This window comes from Siniperca chuatsi, linkage group LG10 (genome assembly GCF_020085105.1).
Source record: "Siniperca chuatsi isolate FFG_IHB_CAS linkage group LG10, ASM2008510v1, whole genome shotgun sequence".
NCBI lineage: Eukaryota > Metazoa > Chordata > Actinopteri > Centrarchiformes > Sinipercidae > Siniperca > Siniperca chuatsi.
Window position 1 is genome coordinate 17,938,154 of NC_058051.1, and position 27,342 is coordinate 17,965,495.

At 40.4% G+C, this 27,342-nt stretch overlaps 1 protein-coding gene across 3 annotated transcripts; it reads left to right on the forward strand.

The window, feature by feature from the left end:
- Window positions 1-222: 222 nt before the first annotated feature.
- ngfa (nerve growth factor a (beta polypeptide)) lies at window positions 223-27,342 on the forward strand. Of its 3 annotated transcripts, XM_044209782.1 has the most exons (4): window positions 6,262-6,474; window positions 7,197-7,325; window positions 24,955-25,062; window positions 26,046-27,342. In XM_044209782.1, the coding sequence occupies exon 4, from the start codon at window positions 26,057-26,059 to the stop codon at window positions 26,945-26,947; it is 891 nt and encodes a 296-aa protein (XP_044065717.1). In that variant the 5' UTR covers window positions 6,262-6,474; window positions 7,197-7,325; window positions 24,955-25,062; window positions 26,046-26,056; the 3' UTR covers window positions 26,948-27,342. The 3 variants fall into 3 exon arrangements, with proteins under 3 accessions (XP_044065718.1, XP_044065717.1, XP_044065716.1); XM_044209783.1 differs by lacking the exons at window positions 6,262-6,474; window positions 7,197-7,325 and adding an exon at window positions 223-242; XM_044209781.1 differs by lacking the exon at window positions 7,197-7,325.

Below are 27,342 nucleotides of genomic sequence, written 5' to 3' on the forward strand. Positions count from 1 at the left end.
AAATGAGCATACTAACCAGCTAGCCCCGGCTCCATGACTGAAGCTCTTGGTAAGCAACCTTTATCACCATCCCAACCACCCACTCCCAGCAAGAAACCATGTTCTGTGGCAAAGAAAAGAAGCAATATGAAAAGAAGCAAAAGAAGAGTAAATATTGGCGTGGCTTTCCACCGCTGGAGACAACTGTTTGCGAGTAAAGAGATGCTGTTTGTTGCCGACCTTGCAACGTTTCTTTTAGACTGGTAAGTAACATCTAACGCTGGCTATTTAGCGAAACGTATCTTTAGTGCAACTAATGACAACACAAACCATACAAAAACATTCCAAATGGTGTCCATATATGATTTTGATGTGGCTGCTATTATGGTCTTGTTAAAACTGAGCGAAGCAAACTATAGTGGAAACTATAGGCTGACGCCACACGTGAAGATTAGAAGATAGCAGTGTTATTCAGCACTGCAGTTAGTTAGTAGTTGTTGTTTTTTTTTAAATAACTGATGACTGTAAATTGAGACTGTATGGACCCAGTAGTAGACTAACTGAAAAAAATGTCCATCAGTTCACCATATTGTAACCAATACTGTTATGAGATGAGGCAAGACTGGAAGTTAGGAAAGTTCACTATACATTTTTGAGGACATTGCAAGGTTTATTTTGCGTGTCTAACTGTACACAATCTTGAACAGTGTCATCACCAAAATTAGTAACTAATAAAGATGATATGGCAACCATGTTAGCAAACAGTTACCTATTTAGACATCAAGTGGATTGGAGCAACATTAACATTCATTTGAAGTCTAGTCTGTGTCCACCTGTCAAATATATGTCCAATATTTACTCTCCTTTTAGCTCTGTTTTTGGTCTCCACCAACTCCTGAGGGAATTATCTGCTGCATTTAGCTGCTAAGTGATCCACTATGTTGACTAGCCAGTCACTATCTGTCCTGCACTGATCGATGTGGAAAATATGAGGAGATACGTTGTGACATGAATATCTGCATATATACAGTGTGTAATTTTAAAAATAGTTTCGATGGTTGTCACATGTTTTGTACAGTACCGAGTGTTTGTTGGCAACAGCAAAAAGGAACAGGTACCAGCTTGTGCTTGCAGTCATAAGTCACGTGGCGTTAATGACCACAAACATGGAGTAAAAGTGAATGGGAAAAATTCTTTGACAAATTGAGAGGAAATAATTATCAGTATAGTGTGACGTGTAGACATCAGAGGATATGTTCTGATGTGTGCTGAGGTAGGATGTGAGTCACGGAATTTCACATTTTGGAGGAAAGTGGTGGATTTTGAGGCTCATATATATGGAATTTGTGTGAAAGAGGGGAAATTATTTATGGGGGGAAAAGAGATCAGTGGAGTTTGTGGGAGGAATTGATGGAAATTGGATTTTGTCAAGAATTATTAGGTTTAATGTCCTTGCACTATTTTGGGCATGAATATATGCTGGAAAGTTGACCACAAAATAGATTTTGATATGTGGGTGGATTTATTCCACATGGGAGATGTACTGTATTCACAATCATGCATTCTGGGTTTGCTCCCAGATTTACAGTATGTGACTTTATGAAAACTTTACTGGCTCCTGTCTGTGATTGTTTTTTATCAGGCTGTATGGGTAATATACTGTTTGCACTTTGGAAGGATAACCACAACAATGTGTTTTCAGGCAGAGATCTAAGCCTACATGTCTATGAGTTGTGAGCTGTGAAGCAACAGACCCTGAGGCCAGGGCTCCATTACAGGACACAATGCCCTCTGTGTGTGAGAAACATCCAGCCGCCAAACAACTTTGCTCTGGAGTTAGGTTATTCGGACACTGGTAACCATGAAACTATAGTCACAGAATGACTATAATGCTGACAAATGATTTTGATTTTACCTTTCATACACTACAACAGTCATATATGAAATCTCCAACAGACCTTTTTCTTGTTTTATCTATTTATCCAAAGGAAAAAGAACATTAAAAACACATATTGGTTCTCCGTGCCCATTGACTACATCTTAAATCTTGAAAAAAAAAGGTTTGAGGTATGAAGATGAGAAGATGTATGTATTCAAATATTGACAATATGACAGAGTTTAAAATTCACACATTTTCAACCTAAACATTTGTGATTGTTATAGTCATATGACATAACAGGGAGTCCATATCAGAGCTGTGGGATGCACAACAGCATGTGATCTTAAGACTTGCTCTCATCCCTTAACTTTGGCGTATACCCAGATGTGAAATTAATACAAGATGTTGGTAGATTCAACATTTTGCCAAAATCTCTGGGAACGGGTTTCAGTAGCACTCGGGCATGTCACAGAAACAATGGTGAGAGAGGCTAAAGGTTAATACGTTAATACACTTACTTACTCAGCACACAGAACCACAGTAACAGACACAGGCACGCATAAACACACACAGGGACTTTGGGTTTAATGAAGTGCTCGGTTTCCACTGAGAGAAGATTTGGGTTGGAGGGCAAACTGTGGGAACAACTGGAAAACTATTCAGCTTGTGAAAAATGTCTTGATATTATGTGAGCAAATGATGTACAGTATGTGTTTTGCTATAGGTTCAGGTACACTTTGCCGCTCTGAATCCATCTGTACATACCGTGCGTGGTGCATAGTGCGTATCAGTGTGAGCCGGGCTGTATGCTAGCCTGTGTACACCGCATGGTGGGACAATAGCAGGATTCTGCCTAGCGGGGCCGTGGGAGGAAGGGGACAGAAGAGTCAATGAGTGAAGAGGCTTCTGGGATGCGTCAGCGCAAGGCCATGATGAGGGTGTAGGAGGATGAGCCCTCTAACTCAACAATGGGCAGAGAAAAAGCCATTCAGTCACCTCGCTAGAAGACATGCATACACGCACACAACCATAGACACACACAGTCAACAAAGGTGCAGGTGAAATTAAGCCATTCATCCACTGTCCTCGTGACATATGGATAACTGGGCCAGGAAGCCTCAATCAATGACTTGATTCTTTGCCATAGGTTTTCACTGGCCATTAGGGAAAAGAAAGAATGAATGCTATGGAAAACGTTAGAGGAGAGATGTGTCATCAATTATTGAGCAGAGTCTGACCAATGCTTATGTAAAAAAGAAAAGGGACGTAATGCAGAGTGCTTCGTGTATGATCTTATAATGTTCATTAAGTATTGAAAAGAGAGTCATGTCAAAGGTCAGATGTATTGAAGTGATGAAGGAGTTTCATAATAGTTATATAATGTGTGCTTGTACATTCACTTTGCATTTGGTCATTTAGTGCAAAGTGTAGAAATTTAAAGGCAGCTCATGTGACCATGCTGGAAACCAATGAATAGTTCTCCTTTTGAATAATTTCTACTATTCATTTTACGCGCAAAGGAAAAGAAAGTGATCATTAGTTGTTTTTTTTTTGAAGCTTTTTAGGACCATGAGTTGAGTTGTGAAGTGATAGATAAAATGTACAAGTCTCTACCAGAAAACATCAGCTTCACTTCATTCCCACAGGGCTAAATAATGGCTGACACACAACATTCAATGGTTGGTTCACTCATATTACAAAAAAAACAACATTTAACAGAAACTTATCTTCCAGAAACAGTATCATTATAGTTCTTAATAAGACATAAAAACACAGTCCACAGGTTTCATACAGGAACTACTTTTTCACTAGAAAATAGTTATAGTGTAAACGGTTTACCAATTGGTCAAAGATTTATCCAGAGAAACTGGAAAGACTGGAAAGAATTATTGCTGTTTAATTTTTTTTATGTAAATTTTCAATGTATCTGCATAACTAGATACCACTAGGTATGTGAGAAAATATGTATTTTTAAAGTTTGGGTGAACTGACCCTTTACTGTAAGTCTTGGTGTGACTTGGTGTCCTCTCACCTGGATGACTAAGGATCTTAATAAACACAGACACATGACGCTCAAGTTCAGAGAAGTAATCGTTCTTGGAATGATTGAGATGAATGGGGATGTGTGCTTCAACATGAGTGTGTGCGTCTGTTTCAGCAGGCCTGTGTGTCTCTGAACAGCATCTTTGTGCCAGGGAGAAACCTGTCCAACTGCTTCCTTCAGATATCAATGTGATACATGTCGAGCATGGCTAAGGATTAGCCTGTTGTTAAGTGCTTGGATGAAAACAGTGATGGTATTTGGATTTGGATATGGATTTTATGCTGGTGCACTGCACTGGTGCCCTAAGGCTGCATATCAGAAAGGAATCAACTCACATATTGTTTCGAACCAATAATGAAGATGGTGTAATATTGTACAGAATGCATCTCGATAGTTATGCACTGTGTGGTACTGTCAGAACAAGACTTCAAGTCTTTGCAGGCATTTACTGGAATTTATAGAGCTGTAAATTGAAGACCACATATTAGGGCTGGATTGTGACTGTGTTATAATAACACACACATACATATGCACATGCACTGTAATAATGATTAACAGCACATTTTACAGCACGAAACCCTGAGAAAACCACAAACAGCCTTGTTTTTATGTCCATGGGAAGGGTGTGTTAAATGTTTTTTTTTTTATAAACACAAACACACAACAAATTCGTTGTCATTATTGAACAGCTGTATCTCACTGATATACATATGGCAGTGAAACTGAATGACCAGAAAGTTAGAATACGATATAAAGGTTCAGCAACTTTCAGCCCTTCACCCTAAGCCTAAACTTTGACAAATCGCCTAAGGTTAAGAAACCTGATCAACAATGCAGTTTTTAAATTCACCTGCATTTAGGTCTAGGCCTGAAACAAGGTCAAACTCATGCACACAGGTCCTCCGAAGCAGTCCCAGCGCCTGAAATACGAGGATATCGGTGCATTCTTGACCTCCTCTCCACTCTCCCAGCCCAAAGTGCTCACCCCTCCTCAGCATTTCTCACCCTTAACCAACCCCAGAGTGGGGTGCAAGGTCAGAGTTCACTGTCTGGGGTTTCCCATTTCAGACTCAGCCTCGATAACATGGGCCAAGACAGTTTTGACAGTGACACAAGCTTATACACACACACACACACACACACATCAGAAAATGTCACACAGTGCCTCAAAAAGAGCCACGCCAGCTTTAGGGAAATGCCCACTTGGGTTTGAACTCATCAGTGGGGGTCAAAATTCTTGAGCAGAGAGAGACCCCTCTCAAGTTTTCACCTGTGTTATTTCTTTCAGGGCCCATTTGCACCCAATAAAGTTTTCTCATTAACACCGAAACAGCATTAGTGTTTTAACTGAAAGTATAGGAATTTCCATTGTCCCAGGAAGAGGAGAAAAGGGATGACACTGACACACAATCCTTCCTTTCTCTAAGTTTTCTCTTTCTTTTTTTCCCTCTCTCTGTCTGTCTGCTCAGCGCCAGGGGCTCTGATAATGATACGGTTCAGGTCAGAGAGAAGCTGTAAAAGAGAGAAACGCATAGAACCAGAAAGAGGGTGAGACGGAGAGACAGGAAAATGAAGATGCATAAACAAGAGAGGGAGAGAAATGTCAGAGAGGGACTGTTCTGGAGCCCGGAGGCCCTGCTGAATGCAGGGTGTGGCAGATCTCTACCCAGGTCGAGGGGATATCATAGCTACATGGTTTGACTCTATTCCCCATTTTCACACATTCATTTGCAAGGAGCAGGGATGAATTCCTGGTTGCAACAGACCATCAGAGTTCTATTATTGGAAGTCCATGAATTTCATTGGACTGTACACATTTTCAGTGTTTGAATGACAAAACACTGTGCATATTTACGATTTCAGCTTTTAGAAAATGGCAGTGTACCACATTTTGTGAAATGATCAGTGAGTTGTTTAACTGAATTTGCCTTCATAACCGTCCTCTACACCAAGGATGTTGGTGGTTTAACCATGCACATGGCCGAGGCACATTGCACCACCAAGTCCATATCCAAGGGTATTCAATGCAAAGCTAGCAATCAGGTGTGGAACAACAGTGACAATCATGGGAAGCTTTCACTGCACAAGGCAAAGCCTGACCTCACTATTCGGTGACATCAAGTCTCAAATGAAAAGAAGTTGAATCATCCACGGGTGAAAGTCTATTTCCACTGATTTGCGCAAAAGAGTCAAACGGTGAATGGAAGGAGAGAATGAATAACAGCAGCTAGGTGTAAATTATGAGCAGCTGTGCGTGGGTTTTTTTCCTTCCACAGAGCACGTGGAAAGGGTAGGCACTAGGACCTGCAGTGAGCCACACAGAAGGGAGGGAGCAGCTTTGGGACTCCTCTTACTAAACTTTTGGAACAATCCATTTCCCAAAGAGTGTGGGAGGGAAACAGTCAGAAGTGGATGGCCTGAGACCTGGATTCACAGCTTTAAAAGCAGGAGCGGGATTTGGAGTTTGGGATAATTCTGCCCTTGGCCTGGAGAGAGTGAGGTGGAATATAGCAGAGTTTATCTGGAGGTTGTCACTCTCCGGGGAGAGAAGAGAAGGAGCATTAACAGGGTGGTGAGTCCTACCTTGTTGTTTTAATAATTTAATTGGTGGTGTTAATGTGCGGGGTGTGTGTGCATATAGGACAGAGAAATAGAGAAACAGAAGAGAAAAGAGAAGTGTCTCAGAAGATTTGCTCTAAAGTTTTCTTCATACCTGTCATTAAGTGAAAGTGGAGCCTCTGAATTGAGACTGAGCTCAGCAGCAGCCAGTTAGTCCTCTGTTGGGTGGAGAAAATTCCAGCTGACTACCACACACAGGAGGTACTAAGAAAAGTTTAGTTGGGTGATAAATGTAACTTTGTGTTGGCTCTGTCCTTTCAACGTTTTCAGTCAGATACAGTAGCTTTCCAGGTATATACGGATGGAGAGAGGGAATGGAAGAGAAGAGGGTGTAGAGAGAAAGAGAGAATAGAGGTGAGGATTAGAAAAATGGGGGTTCTCCAAAATTCATTGGGAACTAGTTCACTGTGGGACATCAGGTTACCTTCTTTCTTTCTCTCTCTCCCTGTTTTTCTATCTGTTTCTCTCTCCACTCATGTTATACAACCCTTAAAGGACTTGTAGGTTCTGATGAGCTCCAATGTCCAAGCTCCTCAGTATGCTGCTGAGGTTATCCTTATGTCTGGGCGGGGCCTGGTGCTTGTATGGGTGTGCAGCCAATCAATGTTTTATACTCTGATATGTATATTTCTGTGTAAATGTGTGTGTGTATGGATGCGTGTGTGCTAAACACAGACCTCATGCCTGCCACTCCTACCACGGAATTCCTTTCGGGCTTTGACAGGGGAGGAATGTCACCGCGGACGAACATTTACGCACACAAACAAACATCACACACCAAAGGCTTCAACGGTGGCCTATACAGTAGGTGCAGTCATTTGGTCAGCCACGTTACACCTGTTGTGTTATTAGGATCTAATTTTAATCTGAAGAAGATTTAAAAAATTCAGGTGTTGTTGGGTTAGGGTTTAAAAAATTCCCAAATACCAAATAGTAGTGACAGGTCAGCTCATATTTTTGTCACACACATATCTGTTCATTGTCTGCTTCAGCAGCATTGTGTGTGTGTGTGTACATCTGTGTTGGATAAGAAAACATATCAAAACTGTCAGCTTAGGCCAGCGAGTAAATCTCTCTCAAGAGAAAGGTGCTCCGTTCTGTACAAAAATAAATGTTCTAAATTGTTTACGAGCTTCAATTTCACTGCCAGTGTGTGTTGGAGGGGAGCTGACTGTGTTTTCATCACCTCTCTGTTGGTCCTCAGAGGAAGTAGAAAGAGAAAGCTGTAGAAGTCTAGCTATATATCTTCCTTGACATCCCAACAGATACTGTACTTTGTCCATGTGGTTAAGCACATTCGCTTACAGTTCAGCTGAAATTAAAATGCATACAATGTTTGTGGCCTTCTGCTGTATAGATCAGCTTAATAAATGTGACATCCTGTGTCCTCTTTAGAGGGAAAAAATGATTAACTAAAAGGGAGAAAAAATAGCCAGTACTGGCCCACTGACTTTGCACATACAACTAAGCCATCTGCCTAGAAGGAGAATATAGCATATAGCCAATCAAAACATGTTATTGCCATTGTCATTGACTGACAGGCAGAGAGCACCGACAACAACACAGCCATGAATAGTAAGCCAAACCAAATATACAGTATATCTACCAGTACATATAGCAGATCTACCACATATATCTTGTCTCACACCTTGACTTTTTGAACAAGCTGGCAAACATCCTCAAACATAACTATGTCAAACACCAAGAGAAGGTGCACTTGCTAACATAATTTTGCTGAGTAGATAAGTAGGCAGCTTGTAAGCTTTAAACAGTTTAAAAATGTCTGCTAGTCAAAATGATTTATTTTTGATTCGGAACAAGTCCTTTTTTCAATACCACTGCTTACACTTAATCAACCTCCTGTCCGTTGGCTTGTAATCTACATTTGAGTTTACAATATTTACAATATATTTTGGCTCCCCTGCTGGCTCACCTGTCCGTCAATCATGCAGAATGATCCAGAATGATATATATATTATGGGGGTGGGGGGGCTTCTGGATCATTCTGCAGCAAGAAAAGATGGTATTTGTAACTTTGTTTGGAGTTTTAAATGGAAATGTCCATACTCTATATATTCTTCAAACCCAGAAGTTCACCCAATGGCACTGCTAAAAACAGCTTAAGCCATATAAACTATGTCTGTATGTATGTGTATGGAGGGCAGATGGACAGTGCTGTTTTCCCCCGCAGACAAAGATGTCTGTGATTATTCATGACCCTCTCAGGTTTCCCTTTGAAGCTGAATTACAGCTTTCCCTATGTTAGCACCTGTGTGTGTGTGTGTGTGTGTGTGTGTGTGTGTGTGTGTGTGTGTGTGTGTGTGTGTGTGTGAGAGAGAGAGAGAGAGAGAGAGAGAGAGAGAGAGAGAGAGAGAACACTTTACAATTAGGTACACAAAATATTGTGTAGTTGCTATGGAACAAATACTGAATTAACTTAATTGTTAGGAATGCATTCATTTACATAATACTGAGATAACTTTACCCATTAGCCACTGGTAGAGAACAGTGAGAAAACAATGGATTGTTTTTTATCTTAAGGGTGAGTTATTCACCCAAACAAAAAATATGGAATGCTTGTCATAACCTACTGTAGTAGATTAGTAGAATTTACATGCCACTATTTGTTACTCTTTTTTAATAATATGTGTATCCTTTGCAGTTTTGAATGTCCAATGTACATTGTTTTGTATATCCAGCAATGTTTCTGTGACAGTTTTAAGGTAAAGCTTAAGCTTGTTGTGTCTAACAGTGGGTGAAAACAACCAGTGGTGGAAGAAGTGTTCAGATCCTTGAGTAAAAGTACTAATACCACACTGTGAAAATACTCCAGTAAAATGGTCCCTGTCAGTGTTTTATATATGATGTTTTTGGAGTAATATTACTGCTAATTATATTATATATTATTATTATTATTATTGTTATATCATTAATGTGTATGTTGCATTTTACTGCTGTAGATGTTTAAGGTTGAGCTAATTCAGCTGTTTTCAGCTTTGTGACAATGCACTTTCCTGCTAATCCAAAAGGGTTTAGATAGTTTTATCATAAGAAGTAGGAGGATTTTCTCAACCCTTACAGGAACACTTAGATCTTTCAGTTTGTCACAAACATTCAAAATCACCACATTTGGAGTTTTCACTGGACAGGAAGGTTCATTGAATGCTCCATTCATTCATTAATATGGCAAGCCAGAGACAGCATACATTTTAAAAAGAGATATCATATTTAGAGCACATCTACATTTATATTCTTGTCCATGCATCTTATTAGCTAAAACAGCCTGGCTAGATGCTTGTCAGTGAACTGGTAAACTAGACAGTGGTTGATAGATTTGTTCCTTACTCATTCTGTGGTCTTATGAGTTTTTCTGCACTTGATTCAAAAGTTGCATCTCATATATCATGACATGCAATAATAATTGTAAAGCGCTTTGGATAAAAGTGCCATATAAATGCAGCCATTTATTTAGGCTATGCATTTTCATAGGTGTATGGGTGCACTCTGCTGTTTTGTTTGCTGCTCTCCAGCGTGGAGACGTGACATGCAAATCTATGAAATTGTACCCACTCAGATTATGACAGGAAGAAGATCCACCCCTTAAACACATAAAGGATGGAAAAGTGTGAGCTGTCTAGACTGCAGATTGTTGTATAGGACACCTGGGCAGGGGAGAGGCTGCGACAACACACCTGGACTGTCAGTTTAACCGTGGGTATTTAACCTGACGGCCTAAAACCAACCACACCAACCATTAAAGTCAGACTACAAACACAGATATGAGGTTAGTTGTAAACATTATTTTAATGGCCCTGCAATGTTTTCCCTTTTTCGCATAAACATAACCCTCTGAGGTATATCACAAACATTCTTGTTCTTGTAACCCTGTTGTGAAACCCTAATGTACTGTGCTGGATTTTGCGTGATAAAGCACAACATGTCCCTATATAAGAAAATAAGGGATGATGATTTGTGTTATGGAAATTTTTTCATCATGCTCGTTATTTCCTATATAATTTATACATTGTTTTACACTCTTAAGATTATTTTATATTCTAAAGTTTTGTGATTTTCACCTGAGAGAGCAGATTTACACCTATAAAAAGGTCACTTTCCAAAAATAACTAAACGGAAAAGGTGAAAATAATTTTTTAACCATCAGTTACAGGTTAACTTAAAAATTAAAGCAATATAAAGCACCAGTACTCGCAGCCTAATATGAGTGCTAATTGAGAACAGTGACCAGTAATGATTAGACTTACAAGATTTTATAGACATGTTAAATTACATACTGTTGTCCTGGAGGAAGCATCCTACAGTACTACACTAAAAAATAAAAAAACAGTCCTTGGTACTTTGGTAAAGATACCATACCACCAGGCTTAGTTTGACACGAGTACTACTAGTGTTACTTGAAAATATGGAACAGTGCCAGCTGGCAACAAAAAAACTAATTAGGGTTATTTCACACAGAAACATGATGTCTGATCGCTCCATCTTACTAGATGTCTTATATCTTAGTAAAATAATATCCCATTTGTTTTTAAACCCAGGGCCAAGAAAATGTGCTTCTTAAACACAAACTTACCATGTAAAACTATTGCATTGGTTGGTCTTTTGGAGATTTGTAGAGTAATTTTGTGTCTTTGCATCCTGCTAGCAGTAATAATGTCAAGGCCCTGTGTTTGCTATAGTCACATGTCCGTCAGAACTTAAAGTGACATATCAGTCAAAATATTACAGTGTGATAATTTTTATTTGCTATTATCTTCTGTTATTTAGCACTTGAAATTTATGCATTTTAAAATAAAGCTGACGCATGTTTTGCTAAAACAGCTAGTACAAAATACGTATATTTTATAAAGCATCCATTTCAGTTTCAGTAGATGACATAACTGTTACCTTACAAGAACAAAACATATTATTGAGAAAAAGAAAGAATATCTCTGTCTCTGTGAGAAATAGGGGATGTTTGAACATCTAGAACAAAGCATTCCTGTTTGGGAAAAATGAGGAGATGATAATTCATGGGTCAAAACGTAAACCCAGGCCTTGCTTTGGTTATTTTTTGGGTCACTAGATGCAGTCTGGCACAGGCCAATGCACAGAATCGGGTAAGAACATCTGGTGTAAAGTGAACCAGCTGAAGTGTTCTGTCTGAAATCAGTGTGAGAGCTAAGAGGTCAGAGTTTGGGCTCAGGGTGACGTCTGTGTTTATGGAGGAAAACGGGGATCTGGAGGTCACCGCAGGTCAGGATCCCGAACCATGTGGCACAGGAGCAGAGAGCACAGAGCAGAGTGGAAAACACAGAAACGCAACGTCACCTCCAGAGTTACTTTCTGCAGTAATTCTTGTTGACGTTTCCTTTACAAACAACTTCTCACGTTGTTTGGGAGAAAATTTTGTCAATAGAAATCACAACTAACATTGTTTGACATTTGTTACTTACTGGATTTGGACAGAATTGCTGTCAGGCATGAGCAGGATTCTTTTGTCCCAGCACCTTTTTCCCATATGGACCTGGTTTTCAACTCCTTTGCACTGTACAATATCAAGAATAATACACTCCTGTGTTTGGACTTTTCCATACATTGAAAACTGAATCCAGTCAGTCTTTGTGTTTGACTGTTGAAGATCTGATTTCAACAGGTGCTCCATCAAAGGGTTATGTTTGCCTGTGTCTGCGTGTTTCTCTTTCTGTGTCTGCGCACATGGACGTGTTTGCACTGTATATGCTTCAAAAAATTACAACTTAATGTGCAGACATGCCTGCTCAGTCCGCATTAAATGCCTCTATGACTCTCAGCTATGGCTCACTCTCCTCTCATGCATGCAGTGGTGAAAGAAGTACTCAGATCTTTTACTTAATTAAAAGTAGTAAAACCACAGTAAAAGTACAAAAGTATTAGCATCAACATATGCTAAAAGTACTCATTATTCAGAATGGCCCATTTCAGAATAATATATATTGTATTATTGAATTATAATCACTGATAAACTAATATACGTAATACTTTAACGTTGCAGCTGGTAAAAGTGGGGCTGAGTTGGGCTGCATGCATGTGCACAAAGCCCAAACACACAGTAGCGGATAAATTACCAAATTACCGGGGCTGTTCTTACTGCTAGAATAACAGTGTTGTGGTCTTTATCTGTTGACTAAGTGCGCGTCTGGTGTTCTGAATTGTTTCACCGCAACTGCTTTTTGTGTGTGTGTGTGTGTGTGTGTGTGTGTACATTTGGATTGATGTGATGACACTGTCTCACTCTCACTTTCCTTCCCCTTTATCCCGATTGGGAGGTTGACTATAGCTTGTCTGGACATGAAACTCTCCCTTGTTGCCATCAACAGAACAAGAATACTTGATGTTTTCAAATATTCACATTCACTCCAAAGCCTCAAAATAAGATAAAATTAGCATTTGCTATCAGACGCTTTGCTATAAATATGTTTTTTAGCAGTGCAATAATATGTTCTTACAAATTCCCATGTATTTAGATAGATCAAGTTTACTCCAACAAAGAAAGTACAGAAGAAATAGATACATAATAAACCACACCAACATCAGAGGAATGTGGTTTGTACATGTGTATGAGCAATGCGCATGTGTGTATGTGTGTATGTATAAGTGTGTTTGTGTTGGATACTCATCAAACACACACACACGCCTTAGCCCCAAGGATACAAGTGAAGCCACTTATTATGCACTTATTTTGATTATGCCAATTTAGGAATGCACAGTGACAGTATGCAGGAGGATGAGCCACTGGCTAGTCGTAACAGATTGGTCTCCTACACAATGAGCCGAAATGAAAAAGCCGTCCTTCTTCTTATTGTTGTTTTAGCCAGACAGGATCCCAAAAACTACCGAGGTGTGAGGGACTTTACAAGCAGTATTCTCCACCTCTGCCTTCAAACAATCTGTTTTAATCTGTCATCATTGTTTTAGTTAAAACTTGAGGATTGATGGTGTCATTAGGAGTTTTGAGGAGGATGACGCTGTAGGAAGCCATTTCTGTCTGCTGGATTCTCTGTTAAGCCTGAGCATCAAGTTCCACGGTAAAAATTAATTAATCTAAACCCCTTCTGCAGGTCACATATACACACACAAACACACATGCAGAAACACTGGAATGTAGCCACTCTATCTCTTTCACCATAGCTCTGCTCACACTCTGAACATGGCATGCTGCTAACAGACAGAGGATGGGCCTGGGAGGTCCCACGCAGACAGGTGGTTGACATCAGCTAAAGGGGGAAAGAGAGGGGGAGGGGAGGAAGATATGGACTGAGGGAGATAGAAAGGCAGAGAGAGACAGAAGCAAAGAGAGAGACAGATGACAAAACGATGTGGAGACCACACAGAATAGAAAATGGCCGGGTCAAGTCTTTAGTGAGAGGGGTGAGACGGTAATCAAACAAACGCTGGGAGTGACAACAACATCGCATTTTTACACTCTTCAGAGGGTAGAGTCCTGACAAGGCCATCTATAACACTACAACAAAGTGGATTGTGCTAGTCTGCATGATTAAATAGAGAACACAGCTGAATACTCAAAGTGGTTTTAAATAAGGCTCATGCTTTATTCTAAATCTAAAATGTTGATTAAGAGCTGCTTTCTGAGAGTGACATAAGATGTGAAAAGTGAATCCTTTACATTTCGTTTTTCAGGTTGTATAAAAAAGTCTTATCAAAAGTTTATGACAATCCAACCAATAGTTGTTGAGATATTCTAGTCTCAACCGACTTACAGACCAGTAGTGCTATTCATTGCGCCATGCCGCTAGCATGGCTGGAAACCAAATCAAACAACAACATTAGGATTTGAGGTTACTGTAAAGAGGCTGTCAGTTATGTATGATGGCTCTTTAAGGCCACATGGCAGCGGGATGTCATCATGCGAGTGCGGTCTTCACCTATTTTGCTTCAGTACCATGGAGTGAGATACTTCATCTCTACATGCTTCAAAGGCTGGCTGGTTGATGTTTTCATCCCAAACAACAGAGCCAAAATACAATTGAATTAAGTTTAACAAATCAAATCCATGTTACACCAATTTAAAGTGGAAGGCACAGCTAAACGCTAGCTTGCAGCCAGTGCACTTTCACTGTACTGCAACAACCTCTCAAATACTGTCAACACTTTTATGCTAAATTTAGCTTATTATCATAATATGCCTCAAGAAAGTACTTGACCAGAACCTTTTTCTCATTGATTAGCTCTCCTCCCCAGCTACCCTTCAGATGTGGAGAATATTTATGTTTAATGTGTATATATACTTTCATTACAGAATACAAATAAGAACATTAAAAGAATACCTTACATGCATATCCTAATGTCTGACTCAACATATACCCAGTTTGCGTCTATGGGCCCACACCCATGCTTATGGTATCAGACAAAAGCGCAGCACAAATGGTAAGCAGATCTGTCAATTTACACCCACGTTTCACTTTATGTTCTGTAGCAAATTTACCTGGGTGACTGATTCATCGCTCCTCCGCTGTTTTGTTTACAACAGCATACAGTCAAAGTGTCACATGCAAATCCATATGCTCAATTTCGTGGAGGGTGCAAGCTGTGAAAGACGCATTCAAAGCACAGAAATCAGATTGTAAGATGAGTCAAATCAAACTCGAGATGATGAACTGAATGACTCATTCTAACATTAGTCAGTGATTTTTATCAGAAACACGACTGAGATTTATTTCACCTAATTGGTGATAGCGATTTCAATTACATACATGCTAATATACTCCTCTCCAGGAGGATTAATATCAACATGAGTGAACCTCTGCTTGGACAACATAGATGCTTTTCAAGTTCTGCTCTGGTGGATGCCCTGAGAGTAAATAAGCAACATGAGCTACAACTGAAACAGTTGGTTTTCTGTCTCCTGGAGCAGACAGGAGACAGGAGAAATGTTCTTTTCTGTTAAAGCTATTGTGAGGGAAAAGACCGCAGTGAAACTCCATGTGTCTCTTACTACTCAACTCTTTGTAACTCCCTGTAGCCTTAATTCCTCCCTCCTTCCCTGTCCTTGAACTCCTTTTTGTCTCCATTTCTGCTCCCCTATATCCTTGTTCTTCCTTGTTCTGCTTCTTTCCATCACATGCTCCTTTATTTGCTAAATTCCCAAGACATCTCATTGCCCATCTGTACCCCACCCTCCATTACTTGTTGCCTCTCCCCATCCCTTGATGTCTCTGATTCCTTCCTCTCCATCCCTCTGTCTACATCTCTCTCCATGGCCAGACAGGCATTCTTGTCTCTGGCCCTCCTCCTCTCACTGCTCCGCTGTGGGATCTTAGATTCTCACCAGGAAGGGGGAGTTATTACCACGACCATGCCAAAAGATTAACCACTTGTCATGAGAAGATTGTTAAATGTCAAGGTCATAAAAACTAGGGGTCTGGAAAACATGTTAATCATTGTGTTCATCCTGCCTTCAAGGCCTGGAGGACTGGCCTCCCACGTCTGCTGGTCCAGTGCAGGGAGAGGGTGGGTTGACTGGGGATGGGCCTGGTTGTAAGGAGGAAGAAAGGGGAAGAGATTGGGAGAAGACCTTTCACTAACAGCCACGGTGCTCTCGCTGCGGTTTGCCAAAAGAACCTCATGCCTGGAGTTCTGCTGGGGTCCAAGACAGCAGCCGAGAGTTCATTATAAGGACATTAAACAGCATCACAACACTGAAATTCATTGTCTGTGAGGACCTTTTGAAAGTAAAATTAAAGAGTGAGAGCAGTTGTCTAAGAAACAAAGCGTTAAGGCATATGTGCAGTAATGTCCACAAATTTCAAATTTGTTGAACTTTGACCCGAGCTGTGCTGACCTTTGAGGGCACAGCCATTCACTGCTGACCACTGCTTGAACTGAAAGATGGACGAAAAATGTATTACTTGTGTTTCTGAATTTCCAAAACTGTACAATAACAAATTGGCCTTATATTAACACTAGACAAAAAAGATATTCGCTTTGCGAAATATTAACATGCAGATCCAGATACCAGGTTTATTACAAATCTCTGAAACAGAGCATCTACTGTTAGGAACATTAGCATTGTAGCTAATGAAGAGTGGGGAGTTCAGGAGCAAAATACTGCGGCAAACAATGCGGAACACACAGCACATGAAAAACCCTTGTTTTTCCTCTGTAATATATATACACTTAGTTTTATTAACCCAAAATAATGAATTACTTCAAGGCAATTGCTTTTGCATTGCTAGAGGAATGGGCTCACTAATGTTGCCATATTGCCTTTTTAATAAATACATTTTAATGCTTTTCTAAATGCAAGCAAAACAAATAGCCCAGAAACATTCGTATAAAAGTAGGTAGTTTTTTTCTGGAAAAGTGTTAGAAAACAAATTACTAAACAAACAAAAAAAACCCCATAGATAATCCTTGGTGTACAAAGAGCTACATTGTTTCAGTTTCTATTTGCTATCTATCCTTTTTTTCCAAATGTAATTACTGCTATATTTCGCTGTCAGCTAAAATGTTGTTTATTTTGAATTTCACAAACACCACAAGGATTCAATCTTTCTATTATGATGAATCATTGTTCAACTTACTGTAGGACAATGTGTGACAATAGGGAAAAGGTTGAGGTTACATTGTAGTCATGTCTCTGCTTTGTTTCAGGGTTGCCCTTGCAAATTAAAAACAACTCTGGAACAAATATTGTGCCAAGAGCTGTCTTTAAAGCTTTACCACATGTAGCATTATGCATAGCTGAAGATGTGTGAAATCTCATCTGATAATAAGATCTCCTTCAGGCCAGAGAGATACAGTATATGCCAAACTTAAGGCCTGTGGTTCCTGGAACTGTGTTTCATTATCTTGGATGGGAATGGGAGCCTTGTCAAGGTTGAAGTGCCTTTGAGCCCTGCTACATCAAAGAGAAAAGAAGACATTAAGAATGTATGGTGACTCAAAATTCAGATATGCATGGAACCTATTGTCTGACAGGTATGTGGGAACCATTTTTAGTAGGTATTCATACATACATTCAGCTAAGCACTTTGACATCTACTTTTCTTGGACAGTTTGCATTAGTGAGTAAGTATAAGTGGAGCCAAATGCAGACAGAAGGTTAACTGCTTTAATTATCCAAGACAAATTGCTTCCACTGGGAAATGAAATCCTATTGTCTGTGTTTTTGGCATGTCTTTAGAGAAATCACTTTACAGCTTCTGAAGCAGTAGCCAATTATTTGTAGCCCACAACACAAAAAACAAAACAAACACACAACCACAGTCTGGATTCGAGATAGCCAAGTTGGAAAAGAGACCAGTCTGGTCGGATCTCTAGTGAGAGGGTCTATGAATATGATCAGAAAAATGGTTGTGTAATTTTCCCAAAACACAAGGAAATGATAGAGAGGATCTAGTAGACACACAAGAGTGGTGCTCTGCACCTGCACACGTGTTTGCACAGTGTTGAAATCTTTTATCGCTGTTGGACACAGAAATAGCCATGTATGCAGAAAGTTACCTCTGGCTTTTAACTGTGAGAGAAAAGACGAACATTAGGTTAGATTCCAGGAGAACCTGGATAAATGAGAGACAGACTGACAGACAGACAGAAAGAGAAACCAGAGACCAGAGAAAGTCACGAAACAGCAGGATGAAGACACTGGCTCTTTACCAAAGTCTGTTCCTTTTAGTTTCCACACCTTTGCTCCCTGTTTCCCTGATATTCTCAAGATAACCTGAACAGATACAAAAAAAGCTTTTATTTTACCACAGCTGATGAAGAGAACCTCCCCCCAATTGCATGGCACCAATGTTCATTTATGGTTTTATTACAGGTAAATTTGTTTGAAAAGGTTGCTCATAAAACCTGAAGCCTCAGATATATTTCAGGGGTCTTATTGGCAGCATGTTACTGAGCTGGGAAACATTCAGTGGGTGAGTGAAGTGAAGTACTCGCCTCTGTGCGGCCGCCAGCATCAGCCAGCAAAGTTGAATAAAGGGTCAGTCTTTTGAAAGCTACTTATTTTTATAGAAATACATTTGAAAGTTGGAAATACCTGTGTGTTGTACACGCCAGGCATATTTTATTGCTACCCCCAGTAAACCGATGAAGCTGATACAAGCTGATGTCAAGATCTGTTCTTTTTTCCATATTGTAGAGGTTTGTACTATAACAATTTGTACAGTAAATATTCTTTTGTTCTGCATATCTTGCATCATTTGTCATCGCTCTGAGGAGTCAAGTGCTTTAACAGGTTGTGTGTGCCTGTCAGTTTGATGTTGCCTGTCTCTCTCTTCCTGTGTCCTGAGGCCAGAGTAGCAGAGTTTACTGTTTGAAGTATCCCTGATGCAAGACAGGTGCCTTGGTTCTCACAGCAAATGTCTTTTAAACATGAAGACGAGGGGAAAGGACAGGGCAGAAGCTGATCTCCTTCATCTCTGTTAATCGCATTACGACTGTCACAAGTCTAAAGGTTGATAAAGTTCACTTTTAGTTTTTTCCACCAGCCTGTAATTAAAGCTTTGGGCACTTTGAGAAACAAAGGTGCAGAACAGTTCAGTTCAGTCATTTATGATCCATCCATCCATCCATCCATTTTCTACCGCTTGGTCCCCGTTAGGGGGTCGCGGGTGACTGGAGCCTATCCCAGTGACTTCGGGCCTTAGGCAGGGCACACCCTGGACAGTGGCCAACTCGTCGCAGGGCGAACACAGACACAGACAAGGACAGACAACCATTCACTCACACATTCATTCAATACGGGCAATTTAGAGTTATCAATTAATTAATGAAAACCTACACATGCATGTCTTTGGACGGTGGGAGGAAGCCGGAGAACCCGGAGAGAACCCACGGTAACACGGGGAGGACATGCAGACTCCACCCAGAGAGATTGTGTGATGTTGGTCCGGTCCGGGAATCGAACCCACGAACCCACGATCTCCTTATTGGGAGGCAGGAGCTGTAGCCGCTCTGCCACCGTGCACCCCCTCATTTATGATCCCAAATGGGAAACTTGACTTGCAGTCAGGGGTACAAGATAAAAAAAACAACACAAGTAAAAAAACAAATGTACAAAAACAATAAACAATACAGAACACAATAAAACACTAAATTACATGTGCGTTATTGCACAGTACCACAAATGGGCTCTTTTACATGTAACTACAGTATTAGTATTGTTATAGAACAATTCATATTTACCATCCTCACTTAAATCCACACTCAGTTGCACCATGCCAAATTAGAAAGAGTGAGGGAAGTTGGACTAATAGGATGTATAAGGTTAATCAGGCTTCCTTGGTTCAGTTTTCACAATTTGACTACAGTGTATATGCATTTTGATTTTTAAAACTGTCTACAAAGAAAAACCCCAAAAATTTGAATGTGTTTCTGTGCAACCATGACAGTGAATTTCAAACTGGTTCTTTATATGGTTTAGTTTATATTAAATTCCATCTTAACATACTTCATTGATGACACCTGTGTAAATAGAACAGGAAGCTGCACTATTGCACTATTTAAATGTTTTTTTTACTGATTTTCTGGCTTATGAAAAAACATGTATTTTCCAAAGTTTATTTTATAGCGTCACGTTTTCCTGACTGTCTGACCTGTGCTGTGTATCCCATATACGAGACTTTTAAAGTGTTTCCAAGAATAGCCAGATCACAGACAGCCTCTCAAGAACGTTTGGAGAGTGTAACCTCATTGTGCTTTTAACAGATGCTGCATGACATAATTTTGCGTGACAAAAACTTGATTTATGACAATATCTTGGCTTTTGTATTAGTTTCACATGGCGGCTTGTCTAAACTGTGACAAGCAGATTGTCTTCCTGTAAATGACAAGCTTCGAATGCAATTGTGAATGAAATGTGACTGGATGAGAAATGGAGGCATTGCAATTTTGAGTAAGGCTCTGTCAAGTGAAAAGGCACGATGAGAAAAGACATCTGATGCACAAGTGAATTCTATTGCAATCCTCCTTTTTACCGGAGGGGTTTCATTTCAAATGAAACCTTCTCCAAAAGTAAGAATTATTTTGTCCTTACAAGTCACTGTATTTTTCAAACATTGATTAATGAGCATTAGATACCATTTCTTTAGAGGAAATAAATATATCTTCAAACATTTGCATGTAAAAGTGAAAAGAGGGCAAGTTGACCTGGCAGTCATCCCTCTTGCTAATTATTTCCAGTGGATGACAGCAGGAGGAACTGCACTACACTGAATTGATGAGAGACACAGAAAGACTCTGTTTTTCTCTGCATCATCCTCTCCGTGTCTCTTTTCTCTCTCTCTATCTCTGCAGCTATCAGTCTCTCTTTCTCACCCCCTCATAATCTGATGGCCTTGTCATCACTCCGAGAGAGAGGTGTGTGTTTGTTTGAGGGAACTGTTGACATGCCGCTCCTGCACATCTTTTAGCAAGGACTTGTATCTAATGACTAATGTATCACACAGATAGGAAATAACCCCTGCTAAATGTAAACTAACCTCGGATTGATGGCAGGCAATGCTCTCCTAAACTGCTCATGTTTTGGCCCACCTGCCTTGTTGTCATTGTATCACAGTCAACACATTGTACTGTAACCACATGCAGTAATTTGGCAGTTCGTAGGTACCAGAGTCTGATCAATGGAGCATCTTGTGGACGGGCAGACTAAATGAAAATATGTTACTGGCTAACAATAGTCACTACCAGTAAATGTGTGGCCGGTCTCCACTGCCTTGGGCTAAGTAATTACTCTATGTCTGAAGTGTTTTCCTCTCATGCTGCCACAACCTAGCAGCTGCGTGACTTATGTCTTCTTTTTACATACTTTCATCAACTTTGGCAAACTTGTTTAACCAGGTAGTGCCATGTGGTGCCTTGAACACTCATGCCATTTGAAAGTGATGGACGACCTAACAGAAATGGTCTTGATGTACAGTTTTGCAAAACTGGGGAATCAGCCTTTTGTGAGAAAGGGAACCTCCTTAGCGCAGGGGACGTTATTGTAAGCCACATAAGGCTGTTTTACAAAGTCTGTCCTCATAAACATCCTCCTTGGTGCAAACTGTACAAGGCATGAATCATAAAAGGATATCGAACAACTGCTTTGTTTATACCAGTGCGTATTAATACAGTATGTTGAGTGTCTGGAAATATGAACCATACTGTGTCTGTCATTTCTGTGGTATTTGCTTAAATGGTTTTGGAATACCTTTGTCATGATTTGGCTTGCACATGTGAGCAGGACTGGCTCCTGCTAGCTCTCTTATTTTTCAGGGCATCTCCCATGTGTGTTTGTGTGCTCTGATTTTTCTGCCTAGATATTAAAGAGGAAAGCAGCTCACTGTCCTGTGCACGTCAAAGTGCAGGGAGCCTCACACAGCCATCTGAGACTTCCTGTTATATCAGTACCATATGGATCGCCTTTCCCGTACAGTTTGATATGGGATGTATGTTAGTATGTAAAATCCATAGGACCATTTCATCTAACATTTTCTTTTCCAGTCCCAGACAACACCCTGCAAATGTGGCTGCAAATATTTACTTTCTAGTGAGACTAGTACACAATTTCGGGGGTGCCATAACCACAAGCAAACAGCAATGGGAGCACATCCAACCAAAATACAGGAAAACCGCAGGGGCATCTCACAAGCTTGTATGGCGTTGCATATACATGTGTTTGTTATTTTGCATACAGTATTTGTGTGAGAGGGTCGGACGGATAGCCAGACAAATTCTGATCCAGCGCTGAAGTAATCCTATAAGTCAGAGGTGCTCTCTAAACCGCTCTGACCCCTGTGCTCCTGCTCTGCAGTGTTTACGCTGGCTCCGCTGGCATTAAACACAAGCCACATATTTTTAACATTCGGATCCTCCCGGCTCACCCTGGGCCATGTAAATAGTGAGCTGCTCGTCAGCCGGGATCAATCAACTCACTGCCTGTTTGGACCAGCTCCATATACGTGTGTGTGTGTGTGTGTGTGTGTGTGAATGTGTGGGTGTGTATGATTGTGTTTATAGAAGCCAAAAGATATGGTAGGTCAGTTTCTCGAAAGTCTTAAACAATAGCTCTCTCCATCTCCCAAGATTACTTGATTATTTTGCAGTTGCAATGCCAAACTGACCCTGTGGCAGTGGTTGAAGAAGTGTTCAGATACCACAACGTAAAAGTATTTCATAATCAGAAATCAGAATCAGAAATACTTTATTGATCCCCGAGGGGAAACTCTTTTGTTACAGCAGCTCACTATCACGTCAGTGCACACAGGAATAGAAGTACTAAGCAAAAAATATAATACACTATAATACAGGTCAGATAAATTAAATACCAAGTGGGTATAAGTATATGTATGGTATAATAATACAATGTAATAATACAAGTAGTAAGTAAAGTCCTGCATATAAAGTGCATAAGATTTATTTGCAAAAGTACTAATTTTGTAGAATGGCCACTTTTAGAGTCACAGACCTTAATATTATTATTACAGATGAATTAATAAGTAAGCAGCATTTAATGTTGTGGCTGTTTGAGGTAATTACTTTATATGCTTTTCGGTCATTTAATCTACAGTAATGCATCATATTTAAGCTCATCATATGATTTGTACAGTATGAAAAACCTTAATATTTTGTAAAATACCAATTGTGCACATACTTCACATATATCACAATAGGATAAATGAAAAGCTGAATCCTGTCTTTTAATAATCTTAACTATAGTTATATAAATGTGGTGGAGTACAAAGTATTTTTCCCCTCTGAAAGGTAGTGGAAAAGAAGTATAAGGTAGCACTGAATACAAGTACTCAAGCAAAAATGTACTAAATACATTACTTGAGTACATATACACATCACTATAGTTACTCTCCACCAACAGAAATCTCAAGAACTTGAGCATTCTTAGCTTGTAGGAAAATCCCTGAAAAATGAATTAAGATGCTAAACTTCACTTATGCATTTGAGTTGCTATGTCTAATGGGATCAAGGCCAGTGACATTTTGATATATCTCAGCTGCTTGACGCTGTCTTTGAAATCTGGTCTATGCAGGCAATGCAGGCAACATTGTCCTCTTGTGGTTATTATGTGCTACACTGGGAGGATTTCAATGCAAGTCATTTATCTAGAAGACCTGTGTGCCACAAAATATTGAATTCAAACTAGATAATGTTTCATCTTTGCAAACATGACCATGAATTGTAATCATTCCTAAAGCTTTTTTATGTCCAGCCAGGATGCTATAGCTCTCACAACAAGGTCGTAAAATTAAACATGTTGAGCTAAACATTTACAACACTAATAAACTTTGTGGTATTCCAACACTGTACCAGCAAGATTTGTTTTATAGAACATTGCAGATAAGTCAAAAATACTGACACGCCAGTTTCAACTCACCTCAGTGACCTTCTGAGTGTGTCTGTGGGAGGGTGTGTGTGTATTCATACACATTACGGCATCTAAGCATGCAAACTATTCATAAAAGCAACCTTACATGCATTCCTACATGTGCATGTATGTACACATGCATGCATGCAGGCATGTGCGTCTAAGAAAGACACTGTTTGCATGTGTGTGAGTCTGTGTGCACACATGTGTTCACATCCCCTATTGATGCATTTTGGAGTGCTTTACTTTCAATATATATGTAACATCTAAAAGAGGTGTGAAATTCTGCACATTCCAATGTATGGCAAGTCTAAGCTCCAAAAGTTAAACATGGTGAGTGTGTGCGCGTGTGTACTTTGCATGAGATAAGGTCAGTTGTGTATGTCTGTGAGAGCAGTGGTGGTCAGGGGAAGCGAGATGAGTTTTGCTCTCACAACCATCTCATCTACACTGCTAAATATGTTTACCTTACTCAATATTTTACTTGCACTTCTTGCACTATTTTACCACTTGTTGGACCTTGACCGTATGTCAGTCTGACAGAAAAAAACTAGATATGTCCAGTGTGCTATCTCAAGGATAGAAAATTTGTTCCATTTTGTTTTCTCTTGTCCCTTTTACTGGGAACTGGGAGACTGGGGTACAATAATATCTTACCCGAAATTATGCTGATTTATATATAATGTTATCATTGCTGTTTTTCTTTTGGCTTTGTATTTTTGTTGCAAGACGATGTCTTGCTGTATTTTTGATGTTATATATACAGCATTGTATTGTAATCCTATGTGTAATGGGCTGAATGTATTTGCGTGACACAGAAGTACGTTCATGAGAAATAAAGAAGGTGTTGAAGTTATTTGAATAGTCCACATAAGTACGTCCTGCCTGTGACTTAAAGTTTAGTCTTGAAGAATAAAGACAGAAATGTTCATTAAACTACCAGTATTTATTATTTGAAACAGTAAATGGTGTTAGTAAAATATTGATTGCACAACATGGAATATACTGTATATAAAAAGCTGAATCATGAGTCCATATGTTTACTTTTTGGTCTGTATGTGTGTTTTACAGAACTGTGGTTCAGGGGGTCCAGATGGCAGGCATGAGGGGCCCGGCCTGCACTGGAGTCTGGCTCTAGAGTCCACAGGGGCTCCCACTTCAACTGGACACATTCCACAGGTACACATGAACACTCAACACAGAAACACACAAAAACAAGACACATTCAAGTTCAGGGACCAAAGATGTTCCTGTGATGGTGAAAATAGACAAAACATTTGTTTCTGAACCAAAGCACTTAGCTAACAGAAAACACTGCTTAACTAGATCTGTAGGACAAAACTAATTCTGCCAGAATTACAGCTTCCTCTTTGATGATGTATGTATGCTAGGGCTGCAGCTAATTATTACTTTGATTAATTTGGAGAATATTCTTTAGATTCACTGATAATCAATCATTTAGTTTTTAAACGTCAGTTCACTCAGAGACCATTTATTTTAAATTGTTATACAGTTGGATTTGATGGGAAATACTCTGCTGTTTGAGGGAGCTCTCAATAAATCCTAGCTGTGAGGAGGATTCTGCTGAGAGAGCGAATCCCCCTTAACAAACACATTAATGCACATAAATCTTAAATCAACAATACAAAATAGCACATAGGAGGAGGTTTGGGTGGTGGAGGGAGCTGCAGCAGCAAACAACTTTGGGTATAGTCAGCAAAGTAACAGTGATAAGTGACAGGTTATAATGTCCACACTGTACACCTGCATAAATATGATTGAATGTTACTAGCCATACAGCTGTGAATGAGCAAATCATTGTAAAACATACTGCAAACAGCTGATGCCAGTCAGCCAATACAAGCTCAAATTCAGTGCTCTGCCTGAAATAGGCTAATCCTATGCTTCATTAAGTAGGCTAATGATCCATGCTCATTTCAGGTTTTCAGAGCCCTAAGAAATGCCATCAAATTGTTTATTTTGTATGACCAAGAGTGAAAAAAAGTTAAACAGCAAATCCTCACATTTGAGTATCTGGTTTGTAGTTTGGAAACTGTTTGGTATTCTTTCTTGACAAGTGATTTATTTATTGTCTGTCAACTTTTTCAACAATATTGTAAGCTAAGCATTGTCTAAACTTTTTTTTCTTGTGTTCGACTCAGGACGTGTGCCCATGAGGTCGTCACCACTGGTCCTGCTCCTCCTGATCGGCGTCCAGGCTGTACTGAACATGGGAGGTGGATTGGCCCAGAGCGCTGGGGCAGCCAACCACAAACTAAGACAGCAGACGGCAGCCAATCACAGAGCAGGACAGCAGCAAACAGTAGCGGGGGACCACCTTTCTGAACACCATTCTTCACAGGAGCATCGCAGGACCAGCCACCACAGGACCAAGAGGCTCCATCGGGCAGCTTCACACACCCAGGATAGGAGCCGTGTCGTCGGGCACTCTACGTTGGATTCCCCCCCTGACCCCTCCATCCCAGTGGTGGACCCCAAGCTCTTCTCCAAGAGACGTTACCGCTCCTCGCCCCGTGTTGTCTTCAGCGAGGTGCCCCCATCACATGATGCCCTGGAAGGTGAGGGCTATGACATTGAAGGGGTGAGGGGGGTCAGGGTAAGGCGCCGAGCAGGATCGCACACCATGCACAGAGGAGAGTACTCAGTATGTGACAGCATAAATACCTGGGTGGGCAACCTGACACGAGCCACTGACATCGCTGGGAACGAGGTGACCGTGCTGCCCAACGTTACAATCAACAACGTGGTGAAGAAACAGTTCTTCTATGAGACCACCTGCCGATCCCCCACGCACAGAGGCTCCGGGACTGCAAATGGGGGAAGGCCAGGGGGACGGGGCGGCAAACAGGGCTCCAAATCAAGCAACTCAGGCTGTCTTGGCATCGACAGTCGCCACTGGAACTCCTACTGCACCAACACACACATATTCGTAAGCGCCCTGACCATCTTCAAGGAACGGACAGCCTGGCGTTTCATCCGCATCAACGCCGCATGTGTGTGTGTTCTCAGCCGGAAGTCTTGGGCAGGACGACTGGGGCACTGACTGGGGAGGACGACTCCTGACCACTGAACTATGAACCAAGCACACACATTTCTACTAAACAGCCACTGCAGCTTTATTGCCAATACTGTAATCCTCTTCCCCACCTCCAAACATACACACACACTGAACATAGCATTCAATCCACACACACTTACACACACTTACACACAAACAGCTTCATCAATCCAACCCCTTGGCCCCTGACCCTACCTCAGTCCGAGAAGTCCTGGTTGTTTTAAGTTATAAGGACTGCATGTCATATTTATGGTTTATACAGTCAAATATGAAAATATATACAGTATGTGTATATACAAAATGAATTCAAGCTTTTAATGTTGTTGTTGTCATTGTTGTTGTGTTGTTCATGCTGTTATTTATTAAACACCTCAGTACTT